At 45.2% G+C, this 27,604-nt stretch overlaps 1 protein-coding gene across 1 annotated transcript; it reads right to left on the bottom strand.

The window, feature by feature from the left end:
- Positions 1–730: 730 nt before the first annotated feature.
- Positions 731–27,359, bottom strand: LOC142313100 (uncharacterized). Its single transcript, XM_075352085.1, has 8 exons — positions 27,138–27,359; positions 26,933–27,056; positions 26,752–26,849; positions 16,239–16,388; positions 15,930–16,109; positions 15,725–15,848; positions 15,528–15,641; positions 731–3,418 (listed from the first exon to the last, which is right to left on the bottom strand). Exons 1-8 carry the CDS (start codon positions 27,357–27,359, stop codon positions 2,070–2,072), a joined length of 2,361 nt encoding a protein of 786 aa, XP_075208200.1. The 3' UTR covers positions 731–2,069.
- Positions 27,360–27,604: the final 245 nt, after the last annotated feature.

Raw genomic sequence — 27,604 nt, 5'->3', positions numbered from 1 at the left:
GGGAACGCCACAGCTTGTCATGAATTAAAGTAGCTGTGCTGTCACGCCCCCGTCCCACCCAAGTTCTGCCAATTTTGGAAAATGCCAAAAGCCACCAAATGTTAACAACTTTCTGAATTTTTGAGACTTTTCAGAGCTTTTGTGACAATTTTTTTTACATAAATGCTTTGATTATATGGGACCAGAGTGTCTTAAGGCTATGTGCCCACGCTGCGGAAAATGCGCGGATTTTGCCGTGGATTTTTCGCGGAAATTCTGCAGATTTTTCAGAAATCTGCAGCGCAGCTACTCCCCAGACATTTCTATGGCATTTAGGAATTGCTGTGTCCATGCTGCGGATTTTTCCGCAGCGGAAATACTGCGGATTTCACTGCGGAAAAATCTGCAGCATGTCAATTATTCTTGCGGACTTACCTGCGGATTTTGCCCATTCAATTGAATGTCAAAAAACGCAAAATCCACAACGAAATCCGCACCAATTGAAAGGTGCGGATTCCGGGGGAATGCTGCGGATTTAGCTGTAGAAACATCCGCGGATACAGAGTCCCGTGGGCACGTAGCCTTATAACTTCCACATATTTAGGATGCAGTGTGATTCAAGTCTCCCCTCACTATTTTTGTGTGAAATGCCTACAGGTCTGCGCCAACTCAAGAGGTTTACAGGCAAAATCATCACATCTAGACAATAGAGAAAGCTAGGCATGAACAATATACAGTATATTTTACAAGCATTTATTGACAAAACAACAAGATTTGAAATGCAATTATATACAATGTCATATACTTCAGAGTTCCTCTCTCCAATCTGGGGCTGCACTTTTTAGTAAATAAAACAGTGGGAAACCTGAGATTAGTGAATTATCTAAATATAATCCAGTATCAAAACTATTCAAAAATATTCCTAAAGGCTCTCAAAAGGGCTATCAGTGTGTCAGCTAAAAAAGAAAATGAATATTCACTGCTCCCCACACCATAATCCCGCCCACCTCTAGGCAATGAAGGCAGCGCTAACCAAGAGGTGGGCGGTATTATTTGCGTGGGGAGCAGTGAATATTCATTCTCTTTAATATTGGGTACACATGACTACCCAGCCGCTGGCTTACTGCTGTAGCTGGGCGATCATGTGTGTTTATTAGAGAATGAATATTCACTGCTCCCCAAGCCCAAAATCCCGGCTGTGGGGAGCAATGAATGTTCTGGGAGCTGATGTCTGCGTGTAACTGGGGGCACATGGCAGCAATGTCATGCGCTGCGCCGTTTACATGCTAAAGTCACTTGCATCAGAAGAGAACACCATGCACCGGGCGAGCGGAGGGATGGTGAGTATAATCATTTATTTTCTTATGTGTGCAGCGTGATGGGGAAATATATACAGGAATGGGCCTGAGATGAGGGTCATATATACAAGGATGGGGACATATGTACTAGAAAAAGAGCCATATATACCAGGATGGGGATCATATATACTAGTATGTGATAAAGATACGCAACATATATACCAGGATGAAAGATATATACGAGTATGGGAGACACATATACCTTGAAGGGGCCCAGTATGGGGGGGGACATTAGTACAGAATTGGGGGATTTTATCTCCGTAACAGTGTCAGCAGCAGATCCTACCCATAGCAGTGCTTCATGACCACATTTTTTGCGTTAATTTTTTCCCTATATTCCTCCTTGAAAACCTAGGTATGTCTTATGGTCAAAAAAATACAATAATTTCTAAAAAGAAAGAAAATGGTTCCTTTCCTCACAAATTCTTACTTAAGGAACTGTAGCCGATTTTAGGATAAAACCCTTTAAATTAGGATACATCATGATGGCTTCTCCGTGTGACTCATCTGACAACAGGACCTGATTAATGATAACATTTGGCAAATTCTGAAAGCAAAAATGGCTGCTCCGCTCTGTTGGTTTTCTGATGTGGGCAAGACTTCATTTACCAGTTAAACATTTCAATTTTTCACAACATGAAAAAGGTTCCTTCCCTGTGCGGCTTCTTCACATGTTTAACAAGATGTGATTTCTGAGAATTACATTTTCCACATTCAGAACCTAAAAATGGTTTATTTTGTGTGATTTTTTTGATGGTGAACAAGACCTGATTTCCAATTAAAACATTTCCCACACTCTGAACATGAAAATGGCTTCGCCCCTGTGTGACATCTTTGATGCACAACAAGTTCTGATTTCCAATTAAAACATTTCCCACACTCTGAACATGAAAATGGCTTCTCCCCAGTGTGAGATCTTTGATGCTGAACAAGTTGTGATTTCCGAATAAAACATTTCCCACACTCTGAACATGAAAATGGCTTCTTACCGGTGTGACATCTTTGATGCACAACAAGATCTGATTTCCGAATAAAACATTCACCACATTCTGAACATGAAAATGGCTTCTCCCTTGTGTGACATTTTTGATGCTGAACAAGTTTTGATTTCCAATTAAAACATTTCCCACACTCCGAACATGAAAATGGCTTCTCACCGGTGTGACATCTTTGATGCACAAGAAGTTCTGATTTCCAATAAAAACATTTCCCACACTCTGAACATGAAAATGGCTTCTCCCCGGTGTGAGATCTTTGATGCACAACAAGATCTGATTTCTGAATAAAACATTTCCCACATTCTGAACATGAAAATGGCTTCTCCCCTGTGTGATATCTTTGATGCCTAACAAGGTGTGATTTCTGAATAAAACATTTTCCACACTCTGAACATAAAAATGGCTTCTCCCCTGTGTGACATCTTTGATGCACAACAAGTTCTGATTTGAAATTAAAACATTTCTCACACTGTGAACATGAAAATGGCTTCTCCCCTGTGTGACATCTTTGATGCCTAACAAGATCTGATTTGACATTAAAACATTTCCCACACTCTGAACATGAAAATGGCTTCTCCCTTGTGTGACGTTTTCCATGGTCAACAAGACTTGATTTCCTAGTAAAACATTTACCACATTCCAAGCATAAAAATGGGTTCGCACCTGTTTGATTTTTTTTATGCATAACAAAATTTGACTTCTGAAAAAAACATTTCTCACATTCTGAACATGAAAATGGCTTCTCCCCTGTGTGAATTCTTTGATGCTCAATAAGATTCTGATTGAGTATCTTCTGAGTAAAACATTTTTTACATTCTGGGCATGAAAATGGTTTCTCCCTTGTAGAAGCCGTTTCATGTTCCACATCCATTCTGTAACTTTTATTTTGCTTACAAATCTGTGATAAATCGGAATTTTTGACTTGTTTGAAAAGATCAGATGTTAAAACTTTTCGAGGAAGGACTGGAGGTATATCTGGGACAACAGCATGCTCTTCATATGTATCATGTGTGATACTTTCATCATCTGTTTTACATTCTGAAGATAATAGATTTCCATCTGAACTCCCAATACAGTCATCTGCTAAAAATAAACACAATGTTTTAATGATATCTTGAAAGTACATTTTTTTTAAACCATAATATCAGAAATTAAATTAGGAAAAAATGTATTCTAAATCTGTTGTCCAATTTCGACATCTAAAGGCCGCTTTACACGCAACGACATATCTAATGATATGTCGTCGGGGTCACAGAATTCGTGAGGCACATCCGGCATCGTTAGCGACGTTGTTGTGTGTGACACCTACGAACGCGCATTAACGATCAGAAATACTCACCTAATCATTGATCGTTGACACGTCGTTCATTTTCAAAAGATCGTTGCTCGTTCTGGAAGCAGGTTGTTCGTAGTTCCTGAGGCAGCACACATCGCTATGTGTGACACCCCGGGAATGATGAACAACAGCATTCCTGCGTCCTCCGGCAACAAGGTGGGCGTGACGTTCATTCGGCTGCTCTCCGCCCCTAAGCTTCTATTGGTGGCCCGCTGTGTGATGTTGCTGTGACTCTGCACAAACCTTCCCCTTAGAAAAGAGGTTGTTCGCCGGCCACAGCGAAGTCGTTAGGACAGTAAGTTTAACGCGTCCTAGCGATAATGTGCGCCATGGGCAACGATTTGCCCGTGACGCACAAACGACGGGGGCGGGTGCAAACGCTAGCGATGTCGCTGCATGTAAAGCAGTCTTAAGAGTAGTCATGGGCGATCCACCCGATGGTCGGGATTGGGGAGACTCGTCCGATTATTTTGTAAAGATCGAGATCGGGATCAAGATAACACGATCTTGCGTCCGATCACCGATATTGGTCTTTACAGTTATGGGATGGGGCGGGAGAGGGGGGCTGTAAAATAAAGAATACACTCAATAATAAACATTGTCATTATACTTACAGGTTCCGCGACGCGTCCTGCACTCTGTCTCCCACCGCTTCCGAGTACGATCATCGCTGTGTCCTCCCGGTAACCAAAGGACCTTTTGTGACGTCATAGCCATGTGATCAGTCACGTGGGCATGTTGTATTATCTCATTGGCTACAGACTGGGTCACAAGGCTATGACGTCATGCAAAGGTCCTGTAGTGTCAGCATGCTTGCCGGTAGACGGTGCTTGCCCGAGCTTCCAGTACTCGGTATATTTGGCGACCGCCGTATACCGTCGAGATGCTCAGGCACATGCCTGGCCCCCCTCCCTGCATGTTGGCGCTCTTTACAGAGTCAGCCCACATGCAGGGATTGGCTGCCATAGCCGGTGATGAATAGCGGCGCCGGGAATCAGGTGATCGGAGATCACCATTGCTATAGTAACCCGCTTGTTAGGTTACTATGGCAATAGTGGCAGCGGTGATGGCAACAGTGGCAGCGGTGAAGTCACCGTTTACCAACCCGCAGCCTCTGATCACTCATTGAGTGATTAGACAGCGTGGGGAGCAGCAGCAGCATTCTTCCACCCCCCTGTGCAATCTGATATAGCAGAGCTAGATCGGTAACAGAAGACTAGGATCATGGAGGGGTGAGAGGGAGTAAAAAAGATGGAGTCCCTAAGTGTGTCTGTGTATTTAATTCTATTAAAAGTATTTTTTCTCTGTGTGGTGTCTTTTTTTTGAACCCTTTATTGGAGATTCTTAATGGCCGGGTCAAACTTTCCTGACATTAAGAATCTCGGGCTTAATACCAGCTGGTAAAACAAAGCTGGTATTAACCCCTTATTACCCAGCGTGCCACCCGCTACCAGGGCCACTGGAGGAGTTGGATACAGCGCCAGAAGACGGCACCTCTTTAAAAGCGCCATTTTATGGGGCAACTGCGGACCGCAATTCACAGTGCAGGGGGCCCAGAAAGCTTGGGCCACCCTGCGCTGTAGATTCCAATCCCCAGCTGCCTAGTTGTACCTGGCTGGACACAAAAATTGGGCAAAGCCCACGTCTTTTTTTTTAATTTTTTTTCATGAAATTCATGAAATAATTAAAAAAAAGGCTTCCCTATATTTTTGGTTCTCAGCCGAGTACAAATAGGCAGCTGGGAGTTGGGGGCAGCCCATACCTGCCTACTGTACCTGGCTAGCATAAAAAAATATGGCGAAGTCTAACACACTTTTTATTTATTTTTGGCAAAAAACGTTTGTTTTTTTTTTTAAAAAAGGGCCTCCCTGTATTTTGATTGCCAGGCAGATGGGGGTGGCAGCCCATAGCCATCTGCTTTATGTGTGCTGAGAATCAAAAATACTGTGGAGCGCTTCATCATTTTTATAAATTATTTATTTACTCTTATACAACTGTATATTGTGTACAATATATACAGTACAGACCAAACGTTTGGACACACTTTCTCATCTCTAGAACAATTGTTAAGAGGAGACTTTGTGCAGCAGGCCTTCATGGTAAAATAGCTGCTAGGAAACCACTGCTAAGGACAGGCAACAAGCAGAAGAGACTTGTTTGGGCTAAACAACACAAGGAATGGACATTAGACCAGTGGAAATCTGTGCTTTGGTCTGAGGAGTCCAAATTTGAGATCTTTCGATCCAACCACCGTGTCTTTGTAGAAAAGGTGAACGGATGGACTCTACATGGCTGGTTCCCACCGTGAAGCATGGAGAAGGAGGTGTGATGGTGTGGGGGTGCTTTACTGGTGACACTGTTGGGGAGTTATTCAAAATTGAAGGCATACAGAACCAGCATGGCTACCACAGTATCTTGCAGTGGCATGCTATTCCATCCTGTTTGCGATTAGTTGGACCATCATTTATTTTTCAACAGGACAATGACCCCAAACACACGTCCAGGCTGTGTAAGGGCTATTTGACTAAGAAGGAGAGTGATGGGGCACTACGCCAGCTGACCTGGCCTTCACAGTCACCAGACCTGAAACCAATCGAGATGGTTTGGGGGTGAGCTGGACCACAGAGTGAAGGCAAAAAGGTGAACAAGTGCTAAGCATCTCTGGGAACTCCTTCAAAACTGTTGGAAGACCATTTGGGTTACTACCTCTTGAAGCTCATCAAGAGAATGCCAAGAGTGTGCAAAGTAGTAATGAAAGCAAAAGGTGGCTACTTTGAAGAACCTAGAATATAAGACATATTTTCAGTTGTTTCACACTTTAAAGGGGTGGTTCACCCGTTTTTTTTATTTTTTCTATGAGTTACACTTACTATTATCGGCGTTTTCTGCATTGGCTTCTATTTCCAATTCTGGCACTGAGCGGCGCTATCCTGCACGCTCAGTGCCTGTCATATGACCCCCTGGAGCTGTGGCCGCCAGTATCCTCTTACGTCCCGACAAGTTCCGGGCTCTAAAACTTAACGGGTACGTCAGAGGAGGCTGGAGCCACTCCGATTGAGTCACAGGGCTGTGGGCGGTGACTACCGCACGTCACAGCCCAGCATCGAGGGGAGGATCCGGAGGACGTCAGTATGGAGCGCTGAAGACAGCTGAGCGTCGGGCAGATGGTGAGGCACGGGGCGCCAGGGTGGAGTACAGGGGGGGGTTCTTCAGCATCCCCCCCTGTCACGTAAGTATCTGATCACACTCTCCACCCGCCCGCTCTGCTGCGATGTCAGGAGAGCGGGCTGTGTCGGGCTGTGTGATCATGTGCTCCTCCAAGCAGCACTACAGGACGCAGCAAGACACTGACAGGCTGGTCCAATGCAGCACCGCATGTGTCAGAGCAGCTCACCGCTCTGCCACCTGTCTTGCTGCATGGGACCAACTGTCTGCACTCTGTCACCTACACCACAAGTCACAGAGTGGAGACAGTTGGTAACAGAGCACCTCTCTCCCCCCCTCTCTTCTTTCCCCACTCTCTTCTCTCCCCCCACTCTCCCCCCCCCCACTCTCTTCCCCCACCCCTCTTTTCTCTCCCTCCCCTCTTCCCCCTCTTCTCTGCCCCCCTCTTATCCCTCTCCTCTCCCCCCTCTTTTCCCTCTCTCTCTCTTTTCCCTCTCTCTCTCTCTTTTCCCTCGCTCTCTCTTTTCCCTCGCTCTCTCCTGGCATGGTCAGTACAGAAATCTCTCGATCGTGGAAGAGTGAGAGGGAGTAATAAACATGGAGTCCCTACTGTGTCTGTGTATTTATTTCTAATAAAGTATTTTTCTCTGTGTGATGTCTTTTTTTTTTTAACCCTTTATTGGAGATTCTTAATGGCCAGGTCAAACTTGGCCTGACATTAAGAATCTAGGGCTTTATACCAGCTGGTAAAACATAGCTGGTATTAACCCCTTATTACCCAGCGTGTCACCTGCCACCAGGGCCAGTGGGAGAGTTGGATACAGCACCAGAAGATGGCGCTTCTATGAAAGCGCCATTTTCGGGGGCGGCTGTGGACTGCAATTCGCAGCGGGGTGCCCAGAAAGCTTGGGCCAACCTGTGCTGCGGATTCCAATCCCCAGCTGCCTAGTTGTGCCTGGCTGAACACAAAAGGCGAAGGCCATGTTATTTTTTTTTAAAAAATTACTTCATGAAATAATTTAAAAAAAAGGGCTTCCCTATATTTTTGGTTCCCAGCCAAGTACAAATAGGCAGCTGGGGGTTGGAGGCAGCCCGTAGCTGCCTGCTGTACCTGGCTAGCGCACAAAAAATATGGCGAAGCCCACGTCATTTTTTTAAAAAAGTTTTTAGGCAAAAACCTTTATACAAAAAAAAAAAAAGGCCTCCCTGGATTTCCATTGCCAGTGAAGGTAACACCAAGCAGCGGGGGTTTGCAGCCAGTAGCTGCATGGGTTATCCTTAGCAATAGAAAATGCAGCGGGAGCCCAAACTTCATTTTTTTCACCCCTAACCCTAGGGTTAGGGTTATGTGATTGTTTTTTTATTATTATTTTTAATGAATTTAAAAAAAAAAAAATCGACATGGGCTTCGCCCATCGAGTACCAGAGCATTTTACTGCTCATTCATCCCTACTCCTGACCACAGCGCCAGCAGAAAAAGTAATCAGATGACTCCAGTGTCGGCCGATTACTTGTCCCCCTGCATCCATCGCAGCGTGTACGGGCTGTGAGGTCACCTGAGTTCAGTCCAGCACTGGAGTCAACTGATCTGAACTCAGCTGAACTCCAGCCCGCACACGCTGCGATGGATGCAGAACAAGTAAGGTCTAAGCCACACTGTGAGAAAAACAGTGCAAGTGGAGTGCGATAAAGCATTGCATTCCATTCGGACCAATATTAGCCTGTGTGTCAGCGCACATGAGCAATTATTTTCTCAGCCCTAATTGGACCGAGAAAATAATCGCAGCATGCTGCAATTGTAATGTAAGACTCTTTCTCTTTTATCCATTCAAGTGTATGGGGTGAGAGAAAAATCGCACTGCACTTGCGGTACATTGGTGCACCGCAAGTGCAGAGCGAGAATCACAATAGCCGACTACGGAGGAGAGAGGGAGAGAAATCCCCCCCCACCCCTCCTCAGTGCTGGCCCACCCCTCTTGAGTGCTGGACCGCCCCCTGCAGCTGAGCGTACCATAGTCAATGTCCCAGTCAAAGAAGAACAGAATGTTCTCTATTGGCTGGGAGAGCCATGCAGTGAAATAACATCAATAGGTCAGCCCAGGTCACTGCAGGGCATGATGAGTGCTGCTGTCAGGAGGTTAGTGAGGTACATTATCTGACATGAACGCTGCACTCCTGACAGCAGCGCTGTCACTGAGTTCAATGACCGCCGCCTTCACAAACCAAGTATCGCGAGCGGCCCGTGATGTCACCACTAGTCACAGTCTCGGGTTGACAGCGAGAGGTGATGTGATAAGCGGTGGACAAAGAAGGCAGTGATGACCGCTGACGTCAGGAGTGCAAGACTTCATCACCGCAGGTAATGAACTTACTAACCTCCTGACGGTAGCGCTTATCATCCCCGCGGCTGCTGACACTGCAGTGCGGGCGGCTGCTGACACTGCTGTGCGGGCAGCCGCGGGGCTGGGGCTGGAGCGCGACACAGACTGCACGGGCACCCGACGGAAGTCACACAGAAGTGCTTCCGTGTTGCTTCCAGGAATTTTGCGGACCCATTGACTTGTATTGAGTCACGGTTCGTTATTACGGAACAGAATAGGACATGTTCCATAATAACGGAGCGGACATACGGCATCCGATGTGGGGTTTTTTTTGTAGGATCGGATGCACATGAAAGTGCTACCGTGTGCCATCCGATCCTACACAAAAGACATTGAAAAGATGGTCCTGTCCGTGGGTCCGCAAAAAAACAGGAACTGACCAGGACAGGTCATGTGAATGAGCCCACCTGCAGCTATTGCAGCATGTGCGGGCTGTGAGATCAGGAGTCAGCTGACTCCAGTGCCGGCCGATAAATTCTGTGTCCCGCTGCAGAAGGATCCAGTAAAATAACGGTTGCATGCACTGTACATTTAATCCACAGGATCCGGTCATATGCGGTTAGCGTTTTTTTGCCTACAGGCAAAAAAACGCTGATGTGAAACTAGCCTGCAAAATGCATGCCATGCGGATGATACGGACGACACACAGACTAGGCAAGAGGGAAAAAAGCAATCTCATGACCCCTTCACTTTTTTTTTTCCCCAATTATTTTTTTCACATGTTGCGCCGGCTAATAATCATAATTTCTGTACACACACAAGCACACACACGCACACACACAGACTATGAACTATATGAGAACAAGCAGAAGATGGCCGCTTTCTTCCCCTGGTTGTGCAGAGCTGGCAGCTTCTGCTGTCTCTGTGTGATTTCTCGCAGTGCACCCACACTGGGAAGAGGCAGGGAGGAGACTTTGGGTGGAGAGGAGAGTGGGTGTGTTAGACACAGTGGGTGTGTTAGACACAGTGAGTGTTTTAGACACCGCCCTAGAGCCACAAAGAATTATGGGAGTTGTAGGAACTGAACCTAGGAAGTCAGAAGAGAGATTAACCCCATCAGAGCTGGAGCCAGCAATGAGCATGTGCTGCTAGAGCACGATAAAAGGTAATATTGCTGAAAAAAACATAATAGATGTGTTGAGAGGCACATACTAGCAAGATTTATCAGAAAAAAATCAGTTTTGGTAACTGGACAACCTCTTTAAAGTATTTCATTCCATATGTTTTAATTCATAGATTTGATGCCTTCAATGTGAATCTACAATTTTTAGAGTCATGAAAACAAAAAAAACTCTTTGAATGAGGGGTGTCCAAACTTTTGGGGAAGCCCATTATTTTTTAATTATTTAAAAATATAATAAAAAAAAATGCGTGGGCTCCCGCTGTATTTTGATAGCCAGTCAGGTAGAGCCAGGCAGCTGGGGGCTGGGATTCCCCTGCAAATGGCGCATTGTTTCTTAGCGCCTTTTCCAGGTGCTTTACCCGGCTCATCCAGTGGCCCTGATGGCGGTGGCAGACTGGGTAACAATTGGGTTAATACCAGCTTTGTATTCTCAGATGGTACTAAGCCCGAAATTTATGGTGTCACGCCAAATTAGACATAGCCACCATGAATTTCTAGTAAACAGTACAAAAAATACAAGACAGAGAAAAAATTTATTAGAAATAAAACAAAAAAAAACATTTAGAGACTCCATATTTATAATAAAAAAATCAAATCCTTAGACCGATGTAATCCACAGGTAGAGCATTGTCAGCTTCATCACTCTGTACAGACACAGTCTAAACACAGAGAGAAGCAGAGAGCATTGTCAGCTCTGCTACATCACTCTGTACAGAGCAAGAAGCACGCTGACAGTGAGGGGATGATTGCACTGGCGTCTTGCATGGGCATCACCCCGCACGGACTGATCTCAGGACAGGAGCGCATCAGCTGCATAGAAACACATGCAGCCGACCTGCTGCTGTCTGGAGATTGAGCGCCGTGATACGACACTCGCACAGTGACAGTCAAAGTTCAATCGAGTTTATGAGCCATGGACTCGGGTGAACCCTGACATCACCGCGAACATGGCTGAAAACAGCCGATGACTGCCGAGTGACGAGCAGTGCAGTGAATACCCCCGGAAGTTAAGAGGACCTTTGAAAACGTCATAGTCATGTGACCAGTAAGTATGATCATAAAGTTTTTTATTTTAATAATGTGCTTTCTTTTTACAGCCCCTGGACCTGATCTGGACCGATCTGTATCACGAGCTTTCCAGGAAAGCTCGTGATCGATATCATGCATGTTGAGAACAAGAATTGAGTATACAAAAATACTTAATTCAGCCATTTCACAGACTCAGGTATATAGTTCAGTTGAAGTAAACTAACACACATATTTGTGAATGCTTTTGTTTCTTACTAACATGTATATATGTATATAGCATATTCAGTGATTTTTCCTTAGACACAGTATATATATATAGCTCAAAGATGGCTGCCGTATCCTGATTGCACCCGAGAAAGATGGACAAAAGAATATACGTTATTTTCAGTGTTTGTTCATTTTTAGTATGTAGCTAATTTATTGCCTGCTGTTTTATTTTTTTTCTTTTAGGGGATACAAGCATAAAAATTCTGAATTTTGTTACATTGGTAAATAAATACTCAATTAAACAAGGGAGGACACGAAGGTAATAATTATATTCTCCAACAGTAGAGGGCGCAGCAGGCATATTAGATAGGTTTTGAAGCTGACCCTTCCCCCGCAGGTTATGTTTATTAGATTACTATGAGGTATATCTGTTAACTGAAATAGGAAAGTCTTGTCTTATATGTTTATTTAGTATTTTCAGTCATATGAAGTATAGATGACCACTAACTGTATTATGGTCAGAGTTAAAGTTATAAGAATGATCTAATCTATATTTCTTTTAGTTTTGTTTTTATAGATGAAACCAGATGGTGGTCGATTCTGCACTGGATATGCTGCTGTTTACACCACATGAGGTAGTTAAATTTAAGCCACTCCCTCCCCTCCTATCGATACAGGAGGCAGTGACGTATTAAATGCCCTCTCTTGATGGGTAGAACAGGAGTGGGTAAGAGTTTTTAGATGTGTATGTAGGTTGTAGATTTTTCCTGTTGTCAAATGAATTCGGTATGCTGAAGAGAAAGTCTAGATCTGAGCTGATGGAATTGGATGGAGATCCCCGCACAGGTGCAGCTGACCAAGAAGCAGTGAACGGGCCTAGAGTTGAGGAGTCCTTTACCATGCATAAAGACCATGCCTCGGTGACACCGGTCACGTCAGTGACTTTTGTCACTCCTTGTGTTCTTAAATCCCTACAGGAAGAAGCAAAACAACAAGGGATGGAGTGTGACATGCAGGGAGCCAGCTGACTGAGGAATGTCTGTGGACAAAGGGTGGTAAGCTTTCTCTGCCATGAGAGCTCTTCTTAATGATGACCCAGGTAACCTATGGACTACAATCTGTGAAAGACAATTGTCAGTGTGTGCTTTGGTGATGCCAGGGTTCAGTACCCAGGTGGGTAGACTCACCCAGTCTTGTAAGACATGTGCCTAGAACGAAGTGAGAAAAAACTGTAAAGAATCTGCAGAAACACCCTGCACCTACTCTACCCATTTTTAGAGACTGCAAACTGATTATAGATGTATATCATGAGCACGTTGTATGCAAGTCTGTGCGTGTTGTGTAAATTTCTTTCCAGGTTTGGTCAGAGGTATTCCAGTGCAGAAAACGACATTATTGCTGAGAAGCACATGAAGGTGGTATGTAAAAAATGTGTTTACAAAAGTGTATATTTTATAGAAAAGTGGAAACTAGTAAATCGTGTATAAAATGTATATGTTTTGTTTTCTTTTCGTAATAAACAGGTCTTTATGTAAGATGTTTTTTGGTTTAGCACAGACATGTATATTTTTATATAATTGACTGAATAGTGTGATAAACAGGTGTATTTTCCAATTCCAGATCTTAAATCAGAGCTATTAGCATATGGTTTTCGGTCAGGAGACTGATTGATCCTAAAGGACAAACGAGAAAGATCCATGAGTCACCACTAGATGAGCTGATCCAACCGCAGAAACATCTATGGATCCACACCTCGCATTGCAGAAGGGTTGACCAACCAGAGAGGCACTGAGCGTTCTGCTGATACTTATCATTTTCAGAAAACCCTGTACAGTCTCAGACCAGCATTGCCAGAACAGTTAGAAGAGAGGACTTAGAGAACCTTGAGACATGGGAAAGTCCAACTACAAAGGGTGATGACTCGCTTAGGAGTCCTTGGTCTCAAACCGGTGAAGAAAACCCCTTTCCCCTTTCCGCCCATGTTTCAACGTTCAGTTAGGCAGGTTTTTCAACAGATCTTTCTACCTCTCTTCCTAAGGGAACATAGTACCCTTAGAAATCAGAAATGGCAGAAGTAAGTCTTTAGGGGGGACTGTTGAGGACAAGAATTGAGTATACAAAAATACTTAATTCAGCCATTTCATAGACTCAGGTATGTAGTTCAGTTGAAGTAAACTAACACACATATTTATGAATGCTTTTGTTTCTTACTAACATGTATATATGTATATTGCATATTCAGTGATTTTTCCTTAGACACAGTATATATATATAGCTCAAAGATGGCTGCCGTATCCTGTTTGCACCCGAGACAGATGAACAAAAGAAATTCCTGGAGTCTGGACTGTCCAATCAAAGAGAGGATATGCAGATCCTATACGTCATGAAGCCCCGACCTACAATACTTGATTGGACTAAAACTTTTGTTTACACCCCTTTTACTTCGTGGTCTAGTTGTCCAAGAATAAAGATTTCAGTTTTGCCTCAGCTTCTGTCGTGGGAGGGAGTTTTATAATTGATTTAATTAATTATTATTCTTTCTCGTTGTGCACACACGATATTTTTAATTTGGAACAACGGTCAGATCGAAAAGGGATCACTTGTATCTCATCCTTAACATGCACACGATCACTATGTGATCGGTATGATCCCCGATCTTTACAAATTGGGATCTCCCATCCCTATTTAAGAGTCACATCTTCGTTAATTTGAATCTCCCATTACTAGCACCAGTTCTCTGGAATGTGCTACAGTAAATAATCTGATTGATTGTCACAATGTGACTGCAGGATAATGAGGGACAGAAGGCTACTATACTGTCCCTCACGCTAGGGGACCCTAAACTGTTCCTAATCTCTTGATTACCCCTGAATATGGAGATGCCTGAGTCCCGTGCCTTACTATTCTCGTGACCAGATCTAATCTGTTATCCCCGGGGAAGGAAGGGGCAGGAATATGATGGAAACAAATATTAAGACAGACAGGACACATTGCAAACTCACAGAAATAAACAGTGAGAGACTATAGAGAAAAGCAAGAGCAGAAAGGCAGTAACAAAAAGACAACAAGAGTTAAAACCACAACAGCTCACAGCAATAATACAAAACAACCACCCGTAAGTCTGGATCTCAACACCTCACCAGACCAATAGCTGGCATTAATGGACACTGACAAATGACATCAGGGACTGCAGTGAGATTTCTGGCATAGGGAACGCTGCAGTTTGTTATGAATTAGAGAAGCGGCGGCATGACACCCTTGTTCTGGCCAAGCTCTGCCCATTTTGGCAAAGCTGGTTAAAATTGGCGTAAACACACACACTCACTCACACACACACACCAGCCTTTGGTCACGTGACGTTATATCAAAAAGGTCCTTAAGCAGTCCTATAATTGGCATATAAACACTGGGGCCGCTAGGAGAATTGGGGCCCTGTGAAATTGTCCAGTTTGCTCTCCCTTTCCCCTAATGCCAGTCCTGCATGCCAGCCTGTGTCCTGTTCAGTTCATTTAGATTCCTGCAATTAAGATACCTTTGGTTACATCATGTCACATGACTTTGAAGCCATCAAAGGTCCTTAAAGAAATCAACCTCAGAATACAACTGATGGGGACCGTAAGAGAGTGAATTTCCTAAGAAATTGCACAGCTTGACTCTCCAAACGCTGGCCCTGACTGTAACTACCACTTATTTTTGGAGTAGGGCTTATGATTCAAGTATTCTCTAAAAATCCCATAAAATCATACTAGGTCGTATTTTCTGGGAAACAGGGTATTCATGAACCCTCTGCAGGTCTTTGAGTTGCCTTCATAACGACATAAAGAAGGCACTAGAAACAAACAGCTGAAGAAGCAGAAGCAAAGAAAATACAGCTGAAAAAACCCAGAGCAGAAAACCTAAAAATGTAAACACAAAATTAGTGCAGAAAGTACATGAGTAGAAATCTCTTACTGGATAGAGCTGGAGGAAACACATCCTGAGGAACATCGGGATCTTCTTGTTTACAGTCCTGTGGGAGAAGAGGACGGGGACATCTCTCTGGTGTTGTCTTCTTACTGGATAGAACTGGAGGAGACACATACAGGGACTGAATTCATTCCTTACATACAGATAATTATAGGCCGTGTGTATTTAGTCCTGTCTATTACCTGGAGATGTGAGGGGCTGGGGAAACTCCATCTTGACGTCCTTGTACAGATCTTTGTGTCCTTCTAAATACTCCCACTCCTCCATGGAGAAATAGACGGTGACGTCCTGACACCTTATAGGAACCTGACACATACAATGATACCGTCACCCCCGATCCCTTCATAGCGTTACTGTATAATGCCCCAGCATTCCCAGCAGTGTCACCTCTCCAGTCAGCAGCTCAATCATCTTGTAGGTGAGTTCTAGGATCTTCTGGTCATTGATGTCCTCATGTATCGGGGGGTGAGGTGGAGGCCCCGTGATTGGGCTCAGGGGTCTTCCCCATCCCTCAGACACCGGGGCCTGACAGCGCTCACTAGAGGTCTTCTTTACTACTGTGTAATCCTGGTTATGGAGAGACACAGTAATAAATCTCACTCCAGACATTTCCAGAGTCCTCACCTCTCCAGTTCTGTCCATCTGTTATTCCCATAGATAAGAATGATGTAATGTGACGTCATCAGAATCTTTCACCTCTCCAGTAAGCCGGAAGAGGATCTCTAGGGTGAGGTGTAATATCCTCTCCGCCATCTTGTCCATGTCCATATCCATCCTTGATGGGTTAATCAGGAGAATTCTCTTATATAGAAGATCTCCACTGAGAGGATCCGATATTGTAGGGACCTGAATGGGGAGAAGATGACGATATAACATCATAAAGAATCCGCTGTAATAATACAATTACTGGAGATAACCATTCACTAGATAGGGATGATTGCCGCGCTGCCATGAGGAGTCCAGACTTAGGGTACCTTCACACTTAGCGATGCGGCAGCGATCCGACCAGCGATCTGACCTGGTCAGGATCGCTGCTGCATCGCTACATGGTCGCTGGTGAGCTGTCAAACAGGCAGATCTCACCAGCGACCAGTGAACAGCCCCCAGCCAGCAGCGACGTGCAAGCGACGCTGCGCTTGCACGGAGCCGCCGTCTGGAAGCTGCGGAGACTGGTAACTAAGGTAAACATCGGGTATGGTTACCCGATGTTTACATTAGTTACCAGCGCACACCGCTTAGCTGTGTGTGCAGGGAGCAGGGATCCGCGCACACTGAGCGCTGGCTCCTTGCTCTCCTAGCTACAGTACACATCGGGTTAATTAACCCGATGTGTAATGCAGCTACATGTGCAGAGAGCAGGGAGCCGCGCACACTGCTTAGCGCTGGCTCCTTGCTCTCCTAGCTGCTGTACACATCGGGTTAATTAACCCGATGTGTACAGCAGCTACATGTGTAGAGAGCCGGAGCCGACAGCACAGGCAGCGTGAGAGCTGCGGAGGCTGGTAACTAAGGTAAATATCGGGTAACCACCTTGGTTACCCGATGTTTCTCTTGGTTACAAGCTTACCTCAGCTGTCAGACGCCGGCTCCTGCTCCCTGCTCGCTTCATTTGTCGCTCTCTCGCTGTCACACACAGCGATCTGTGTGTCACAGTGGGAGAGCGCCTTTGAAGAAAACGAACCAGGGCTGTGTGTAACGAGCAGCGATCTCGCAGCAGGGGCCAGATCGCTGCTCAGTGTCACACACAGCGAGATCGCTAATGAGGTCACTGCTGCGTCACAAAAAGCGTGACTCAGCAGCGATCTCGGCAGCGAGCTCGCTGTGTGTGAAGCACCCCTAACTCTGCTGCCTTATTACAGTGAATGAAGCATTTGAGGGTTTCTTCTGAATCATGTCATTTGAAGAATTACATGTAAGCCTGTCATTCTAATAGGTTTAGGAGAAGGGTGTAGCCTCACTGCGCCCTGAACCAGGCTTACCCGGAGGGGCATGATTAAATGCCTACCCAGTCATCACCAGAGCAGTGGGAACCACTGCCTCTAGGGAAGAACAGGAAGGATTAACCCTGTCACTTACTCTGAGCAACCCTGAGCTCCCCGATGTCCCAAGACAGGTTCTTTCCCCTTGTGCGGCGATCACGTGTCTATCCCTGTCTTACCCTAATCACAACTGTGTCTAGTGAGCAGGGCAGGAGGAACACTAGTCCTGCTTTATGATAATGACACAAAAGTAAAACGACAGACAAAGTAAAAAGAAACTGCATTCCCAAACAAGTGGTAAAAAAGGGGGATGGAAAGAGAAATGAATAAAAAGGGAGATGATCAATAGGAAGACACCAAAGAAGACTTCCAAGCAGCAATCTCCAGGATCAAATTCAAAACAATTTTTCTTTCCATGGCTCTCACCTCCATGCCAGGACCATGGAAAAGCAAGTCATCACTGGCAACTATTGAGGTAAAGTGGTGAGTACTTATAACGGGGGAGTGCAGAAATCAGAACAGCTGAGACAACTCAGGTTTAGTGTTGAGCAGACCCGGACTGTAAACGTCCGGATCCGCGCGGTTTCAGCGCTATCTCCGGGCCGGACCCGGGCACGGGATTCTGGGTGCACAATCCGGAATCGGCAATTAATAAAAATGAAAAAAAAACAATAAATAAATGAGCGTTTCATACTTACCGAGACTCTGTGTCATGGCGGCACACTGCTTCCGGGTCGCGCTTTCACTTCCTGTGCTGTGCACCCAATCACACAGCTTTCCGTGTTTTCCCCGCCCACCGGCCATCCTCTCAGCTGTGATTGGTTGCAGGCTGATGCGCCCCCCCAGCCTGTGACAGCTCTGCTGCGGTCATCGCTTATCGCGGCTCAGTAATAGGCTGCACTCAGAGCGGGCAGTCTTCTCTATAGCTGCTCGCTCTGAGATGTAGCAATGCTGGATGCGTCGGCGTGGGACTTCTCCTGTGGATTACGTCGGAGCTGCAGGGTGTTTGGGCTTAATAAAGAGGTGAAGCAGGGTGTTACGAACCGGCGCCGCCATAGCCGCAAGCAGCCTGCTGCGGTTCCCGTTGCACCCAGGCGCCGCCTGCCGTTCTTGGCCGTGCCTCGGGTCGTCCAGTTGGCTGTTCCTTCCACCACGTCTAAGTGTGGAGAGGCGGCTAGTGCGCCAGACTCATGAAGCAAACAAGAAGATTGGAAGGGCACCACCCGTCGGGATCTCCTGGTATATGGAAGATCAGAAGAAAAAAAGGGTCACACGCCTCCTGCCTCCCCCTGTTGTACCCCTTCTCCTCCCCCCCTGGTACCCACTGTGCCATCAGGTGTGAGTATGCTATCTTGCAGACTCAGCAAATTCTAGTCTAGGTATATACCCACTGGCTTGGTGTTGGAATTATCCTGCTTCTTGTGCCTGGGGTTGATTATTCCAGCCTTACGTTTTTCCAGGGCATGACCATGGGTAGGCCGATGCTCTGGACTGGATGACCATGTCCTGTATAATCTATACTTACCCTAAATAACATAGGTACACATTATTTATCCTTACACCTATTCTGGTGAACACAGGCATATGTTGCCAATCTGATTTCCTTTGACCGGTGCCCGCAGGGTACTGTATGTGTGGTATATAGACTGTGGATGCCTATTTCACTGTGATTTAACTATCTGGGTATTTGACAGGGGTATTGTGTAAGGTCTACTCACTATTTTTGTATCTTTGCATTTTGACCTGAACTTATGTATACCCCTCACTACCCCATATGTTGAAGTCGGTCATTCGTATATCAGTGGTTTTTACCCATGCTAAGTCATCACCTTCTACTATCTGTGTTTATATATATATGCTAGAGATTTTCTCCATTATTATACTCATGTATGTGTGAAACCATTGCTCTATACATCGGTGGCTCTATACCTGTACCGGGCAGTTACCATTCATTGTTTGGAAATTTACTGTATTTGTAAGGGGTACCCTCTATTATATTTATATATTTATATATTGGAGGCTGGCGTGGTGGGGAATCATGCCAATTTTGGCTTTTTAATTGTTTTTAATCAATTGTGTATGTGCCCTTGTTACCTTGCTCCTCCCACTTTGTTTGTATAATAAAATATATTTTTTCATAATCACAACATTGGATTCGGTGATCCCATTTTTTGGTATATCTTTTCTCTCTTTTTTCGGCTAGTGCGCATGCGTGCGCCGATTTACCCCAGTCAGAGTCTAAGCCCGGTGTTTTGCCTAGTGAGCATGCTCAGCCTGATTGTGTTATATCCAGGGTGGATAAAAATCAATTTTAAAAAAAAAAAAAAAAAAAATAAAAAAAAAAAAAAAATCGATTTTTTTGATTTAAATCGGATTTTTTTCAATAAACTGCTTTTTGAGGAAAATATTTTACCATCCAAAGGTTCTTCCATCATGAGATAAAGCTGAGTTGTTTAACTCAGTAGAATAAAGGCTGTATATGTGTAACATTCACAATGCCATGCTCTTCCAGAGGTTTCTGTAGGATTAGTTGGCAGTTTCTCTCCTATATTATCACAGACGCTCGCTTTACTTACGCAGTTCTCAAAACTGAATTTGACTCCGCAGAGGTCCCAGACTCTTCTTCACGGCAAAAATATTACAACATGAACAGAGTTGAGAAAAAGACCTTAATCCTATTGTTCTACAAACCTATGAATACAGAATCAACCCCTTCAGTGCCAAGTCCAAGACGTTAGACAATATGTTTCTGATTGTTTGGAGTGGAATAGATCTGCACAACACAAGAAAAAAGTGAATCTAAGTGTGAGGAGGAGGAAGGGCAAGCAGACAAGAAAATGAAAGTGAAACTTTGAGCACAATACTGCAGCATAGCCACAGACAGACAAGTCTGGATCTGTTTGTGTGTACGATCTGAGGTTTATTACATTCTTTCCTTATAATGGCAGCAGGCCGTAAAAGAGACCCAGTTTGGGAATATTTTAATGAAGCTCCTTCGCCTATCGGTAAGGCAGGCATGCGTGCAAAATGCAAACGATGCAACAAAGAGATGCAAGGCCTGGTGGCGCGAATGAGGCAACATCATGAGAAGTGCGGTGATGAAGATGACCAAAGAAACACTTCTGAACAGGCATGATCTTCAGGTTGGTAAACATTTTTATTGAATCCTAGTTCTAAAGACTGAACTGTCATGTGTGAGAAAAATTATATTTCTTATTATTACTGCATGTTACTGTCATTTGGTACAGTTATGAAGAAAAACAAATATTCCTTTTGGGGCAGGGGCAGTGATGTGTTGTGTACAATAAGCAGAAATTGTATAATAAACAATAAAATAACAGCATTGACTTTTTTTGTTTAGGGGAATTCATGGATTCTGGAAACTATCCACCTCCAAGATCACCATCATCCTGTTCTACAGTTTCAGAGTTCTCCATCCAGGATAGTGCTTCATTAGCAGCAGCATCATCATCAGACACCCACAGCCACATATCACCATCACCCAAAAGGAAGAAAAAACCTTTACCTCCTGGAACCACCATAGATAGGTTTGTGATAAGAACTAGCAGATTAGAAAAAGAGTTGATTGATGAAAAAATTGCCCAGTTTATTTATGCAACGAACTCTTCTTTCCGTCTGACTGAGAACCCACATTTCATTAATATGGTTCAGTCACTGAGACCAGGATACAGTCCACCCAGCAGAGCTGATGTTGCAGGGAAACTGCTGGATCAAGTGTATGACAGAGAAATGGAGCAATGTGCAACAGCTCTGGAGGGTAAAATTGTTAACCTAAGTATTGATAGGTGGAGTAATGTCCACAATGATCCTATTGTATGTGCTTGTATAACAACAGAAGAAGGTAAAGTCTTCCTTGCACAAACAACTGATATGTCAGGAAATGCACACACAGCAGAATACTTACAAGAAGTGGCAGTCAAAGCTATAATGACATGTGAACAAAAATTCAAATGTCTAGTACACAGTTTGGTCACTGACAATGCTGCAAACGTATCCAAGATGAGAAGAGATTTAGAAGGGAGGGAATACAAAGCTGCTAATAACATATGGTTGCAGTGCTCATTTGCTGCACCTCTTAGCCAGAGACTTAAGTGTTCCAGAAATAAAGGCTAATGTTGTTGAAATTGCTAAATACTTCCGTAATAATCATTTTGATGCAGCAGCTCTGAAAAGGATGGGTGGAACCAAGCTAACGCTCCCACAAGATGTTAGATGGAACTCTGTGGTGGACTGTTTTGAGCAGTATATCAAAAACTGGCCTATTCTGATGACACTTTGTGAAGAAAATCGAGATAAAATAGATGGCACTGTCACGGCCAAAATCCTCAACATTGGGCTTAAGAGAAATGTTGAACATATGCTGAGCTTCCTGAAACCCATCTCTCAAGCTTTAAACAAAATACAGAAAAATAGCTGTTTTATTGCGGATGCTGTTGAAATTTGGAAGGAACTGAGTGAACACTTAAAAACAGAACTACACATGGACAGAATTAAATTACAAGCAGTAAACAAACGAATGGGACAAGCACTGACTCCAGCTCATTTTTTGGCAAATATTGTCAATATCCAATATCAGGGTCAAACCCTAAGTGCTGAGGAAGAGGAGTTAGCTATGACATGGGTATCCAGCAATCATCCATCTTTAATGCCAACTATAATAAACTTCAGAGCTAAGGGGGAACCATTCAAGAAATATATGTTTGCTGAAGATATTTTAAGGAAGGTCACACCAGTAAACTGGTGGAAGTCACTTAAGCGCTTGGATTTAGAGACTGTTCAAGTAATGATTTCACTTTTAACAGCAGTAGCTTCTTCTGCAGGCGTTGAAAGAATATTCTCTTCCTTTGGACTCATTCATTCATTCTAAATTGAGAAATCGGTTGGGACCCAATAAAGCAGGAAAGCTTGTTTTTCTTTTCCAGATTATGAATAGGAACAAAGAAGAAGATGATGATGATGAAGATGACGACAAGTGAGCTACAGAGGACAGCAGGGACAGTAGTATTTAAGTTTTTCATGTGTCGGCTGGGCTGACAGTCTAAGTTTCTTACAATATATATATATTTTGTTTAGCCAAATTAGTTAACAAACATGGATGTTTGTTTAAGCAAATAACTTATGCTGTAATGTTGTTATTGTTTCAGTTGAATAAATCTATTTAAATTGTTATTAAAGGTCAGGATTATTTTTCTCCTTCCTAAGTACAACAGAACAGTGGTGTCCAAATATGAATGATTAACCCATTAAACTGGGGAGAAAAAAGTAATATAAAAAGTGATTCTAAAAATCTTCATCTACTTGCATGTTAAAGTAGCAAGAACTAGTTTAGGTAGAAACTTTGATTTAAATCACTGATTTAAATCAAGCCTTACTGACTAGTAATTTAAATCGTGATTTAAATCGTGATTTAAATCAGATTTAAATCAAATCCACCCTGGTTATATCTGAGACTAAGTCCTCAGTTCAGGCTACTGAGCATGCTCCCACAATTAACCCTAACAGCCTCTTTGCACAGGTACTTGGACTTCGTGCTGTGTCTAAGTTCTGGGATGTGCCTACTGAGCATGCTCAAACTGATAGTCTGCTTTCTGAGCCTGTTGCTCAGGCTACTGAGCATGTTCAGGCACTTAGTGGATCAGAGGCTAGGTCCAGTAAGGACCTCAATGAGCATGTCCGTGAGGTGGCAGGCCCTGATAGGGCAGAGGGTGTCAGGTGTCCTGATGACGTGGCAACTCCGGACTGGCTCACAGAGGCCCGCCCCTATGATCTGGCACCTCACCATTGGTCGTCAGATGATGACTGGTGAAGTGTTTGGGGCGTGGCTGCCATGAGGTCATCAATGACGTGGCGGTTCCGGATAGGTCGCATGTGATGTCACTGATGACATGGCACTCTGCTATTGGACCTTGGTGGTTCCACCCTGGGTTTGGGGCGGACCCAGGTTATAAAAGGAGCTGGAGACAACATGGAGGTGCGCAGTCTTCATTTAGAGTTCTTGGTGGCATAAGCCTTGTTGGAAGCGGTAGGCAGGGCTAGGCGAACGGTGCCTGTCACGCCAAGATTCGTGGCTCAACACATGAGGGTCAGGCGCCGTGCTTCCTTGCTACCATTCCTGTTGTGCTAGAGCAGTCCAGTGGCGTTAACTGGACTGCGGCTGCTGCGTCACCTGTTCAGTTGTGCCCCCTATGCACACGGACAGAATACCTGTTGCGTCACCTGTCCGAGAGTGTCCTCTACGCACACGGACAGTGTACCTGCTGCGCCACCTGTCCGGTTGTGCACTCTACGCGCACGGACAGCGCATACTAGAACCCCTGTGAAGTTAAGAGGGTGTTCCTGGATTGGGTGTGTGAACCCTATTTTCCTCCTCGGCTTCCCAGTCAAATGCTACTCGTGTGACTACCTGGTCTGACGTGTCCTTTACACACGTGGCCAGTCGAGTGGTGGCCAGAAACGCTAATCGGAGGACCGCTCGGCCTGACGTGTCTTACACACGTGGCCGAAAGGGCGCTGTCGCAGCGGTCTTTTCGGTCAACGCTAACTGGTTACCATCCGGCCTGACGTGTTGTTACACACGTGGTCGGAGTAGCGTCCGCTCCACCGAAACGCTAACTGGGTTGTCGTCCGGTCTGACGTGTCCCTACGCACGTGACCGATTCCTTGAGTTATCTAAGAGCCATCCAGCTCTATAGTCTCCGCCTAACCCACAGGGTGCTAGCAGCTCCATTACCATCTGGAGCACGGTGTGCCCCGACTGGCGATTGGGATATATACCCCTGGTCCTAATCTGCCGGTCCCCCCATAACACAGGGTGTGTTTTGTACTTTATTTCAAATAAAGGATTGTTTTCTTTGTCTGTGTTTATTTACTGTCATTTACAGGTTTGTGTGATGCAGGTATCTGATAGACGCCTGTGCCATCACACAAAGCTAGGGTTTAGCAGCAGCCGTGCGCTGCTATTAACCCCTGCTATTACCCCGAGTGGCACCGCATCATGCCTCCGGGAAGAGCTGGTATCGCACAACGGTATTGTCACATCTAATAGATGCGGCAATACCGGGCAGCTGCGGGCTGAGGATATACCAGCCCCCAACCGGTGTTATCATGGCTGGGGATGAAAACTGGGGGGAACCGCACGTTGTTTTTTTTTTTTAAATTATTTATTTAAAAAAAAAAAAAAAAAAAAGCGTTTTTTTTCTACGCTGCAGTCCTTGTAAGGAACTCCCGCTAGTCTGACATCGCAGAACAGCTGCACACTTCTGACAGGAGCGTGCATGTGTTTCTAGGTAGATGCACGCTCATGTTCAGACAGCAGCAGGCTGAGATTATGCCAGCCCCCATCCGGCGTTATCATGGCTGGGGATGAAAAGAAAAAAAAAAATTCTGCCAGCAGGTGGAAATTTGGTGCTGAAAGCTGGTGCAGACGATTCCAGCACCAAATGTGCACCTCCTGGCAAAAAACTGCGGCAAAAATCGCGGAAAAATAACCGAGGCAAAAAATTGCGTCAAAACACCACGCTTTTTTGCCAGGAGGTGTAGATTGGATGCAGAAATATGGTATAAAAATTTCAGCACAAAATCTGCATCTCTTGGTCAAAAACACTGCAATTTTTCTGCTAGGAGATACAGGTCTGTGAACTCAGTGACCTCCACCTGAGGTCAGGTTACCTGCGATCACAGATGAAGGACTGTGGTAATCTCCAGCTGTGACCGCAAATGACCTGAGTGACGTCACCGCTCAATGTGCAGCTCATTAATTCTCTGGTGCTCACAGAGAGCGGTCGGTCGTGCCGCTCTCTGTGATATTCAGATGTAGCAGAGCTGAAGCGGCGTGGGACATTGTGTGGATTACGTCGGAGCTGCAGGGTGTTGGGGGGTTAATAAAGTGGTGAAGCAGGGGATGTTTGTATTTTATTCCAAATAAAGGATTGTTCTCTGTGTCTGTGTTTATTTACTGTCACTTACAGGTTAGTGTGATGCAGGTATCTGATAGACGCCTGTGCCATCACACAAACCTAGGGTTTAGTAGCAGCTGTGTGATGTTATTAACCCTGCTATTATCCCGAATGGCACCGCATCACGCCTCCGGGAAGAGCCGGTATCGCACACCGGTATGGTCACATCTAATAGATGCGGCAATACCGGACAGCTGCGGGCTGAGGATATACCAGCCCCCAGCTGGCATTATCTTGGCTGGGGATGAAAGTAGGGGGAACCGCATGTCATTTTTTTTTTTACTTTCACCAGAATCACACATGCGAGGGGCTCACGCGAGTCTGCCATGGCAGCACCCGGCAAAGCCTCGCACGTGTGACTCTGGGCACTGTATACACAGCACAGATACAGCGCGACAGCTGGGGCTGCAGCCACGCGCTATAACTGTGCTGCCGAGTGTTTATCTTTACCACCGTGAACTGACCGACAGACTGCACTGCTTTGCACGCGCACCGGCCGTCCTGGCGCCTGTGATTGGTTGCAGTTAGCTGACACGCTGACACTCAGGGTGGGGGCGCGTCCAGCTGCAACCAACACGCGCCGGTGGGCGGGAAGAACAATGAATATTGAATAGTCGGCTCCAGAAGGTAACAGCGTGACCCTGAAGGAGTGTGCCGCCATGACAGCGCCTCGGTGAGTATGTCGCACTCGCTCCTAGCCCCCTAACCCCTCCACAAACGTTTTTAACCTCCGGATTCCGGTCCCCATTGACTTATTTGGGCACCGGATTCCGGAGCGGATCGGACTCTTTTTTAAATCTGGCAGTGATCCGCCGGTACCGGATTATTGACCGTCCGATCAACTCTACTCAGGATAGTAAGCCAAGAAAGACACAAGGGTCTGCTTAACCCTAGCAGCGCTAGCACAAGGATAGTCTGCTCAGCTACGTGAAAGGCAAAGCAGATCCAACTAGTGCTGGCGTGCGCTGTGACCTTCTGACCCATGGGATAGGGGCAACCTCTCTCTCTCTGATAATCTGGTGTCAAAACACTGATGTAAGTGTTCAGTGTAGAGAACGGGATAAATGTGATCCAAAAGTCACAGCCAGATGGAGAAGTCCCATCTATGATCAGCTCTAATCCTGCCATCTCCACCGCTCTCATTACACAAGTATAAAGCATAAAATATTGGTGGATAAAACAAGATTGAGCACAAGACCTTCACAGCCGTCTACACATCATAGGGGGATTTCATGGCACCTTCTCTCCATCTACCTGATGATCATGAGGAACATCGGGATCTTCTTGGTTACAGTCCTGTGGGAGAAGAGGACGGGGACATCTCTCTGGTGTTGTCCTCTTACTGGATAGAACTGGAGGAGACACATACAGGGACTGAATAAATTTCTTACATACAGATAATTATAGGCCGTGTGTATTTAGTCCTGTCTATTACCTGGTGATGTGAGGGGCTGGGGAACCTCCATCATGACGTCCTTGTACAGATCTTTGTGTCCTTCTAAATACTCCCACTGCTCCATGGAGAAATAGACGGTGACGTCCTGACACCTTATAGGAACCTGACACATACAATGATACCGTCACCCCCGATCCCTTCATAACGTTACTGTATAATGTCCCAGCATTCCCAGCAGTGTCACCTCTCCAGTCAGCAGCTCAATCATCTTGTAGGTGAGTTCTAGGATCTTCTGGTCATTGATGTCCTCATGTATCGGGAGGTGAGGTGGAGGCCCCGTGATTGGGCTCAGGGGTCTTCCCCATCCCTCAGACACAGGGGCCTGACAGCGCTCACTAGAGGTCTTCTTCACTACTGTGTAATCCTGGTTATAGAGAGACACAGTAATAAATCTCACTCCAGACATTTCCAGAGTCCTCACCTCTCCAGTTCTGTCCATCTGTTATTCCCATAGATAAGAATGATGTAATGTGACGTCATCAGAATCTCTCACCTCTCCAGTAAGCCGGAAGAGGATCTCTAGGGTGAGGCGTAATATCCTCTCCGCCATCTTGTCCCTGTCCATATCCATCCTTCACAGGGCAATCAGGAGAATTCACTTCTATAGAAGATCTCCACTGAGAGGATCCGATATTGTAGGGACCTGAATGG

This window comes from Anomaloglossus baeobatrachus, chromosome 5 (genome assembly GCF_048569485.1).
Source record: "Anomaloglossus baeobatrachus isolate aAnoBae1 chromosome 5, aAnoBae1.hap1, whole genome shotgun sequence".
Lineage (NCBI taxonomy): Eukaryota > Metazoa > Chordata > Amphibia > Anura > Aromobatidae > Anomaloglossus > Anomaloglossus baeobatrachus.
This window is presented reverse-complemented; position numbering and strand designations above follow the sequence as displayed.

Coding starts and splice junctions, on each gene's coding strand:
- LOC142313100 (XM_075352085.1), bottom strand. CDS start 27,359: ATGTCTGGAGTGAGATTTATTACTGTGTCTCTCTATAACCAGGATTAC. Junction 27,057..27,137: donor TTGAGCTGCTGACTGGAGAG/GTGACACTGCTG, acceptor TGTATGTGTCAG/GTTCCTATAAGGTGTCAGGA. Junction 26,850..26,932: donor CCAGCCCCTCACATCACCAG/GTAATAGACAGG, acceptor TGTCTCCTCCAG/TTCTATCCAGTAAGAGGACA.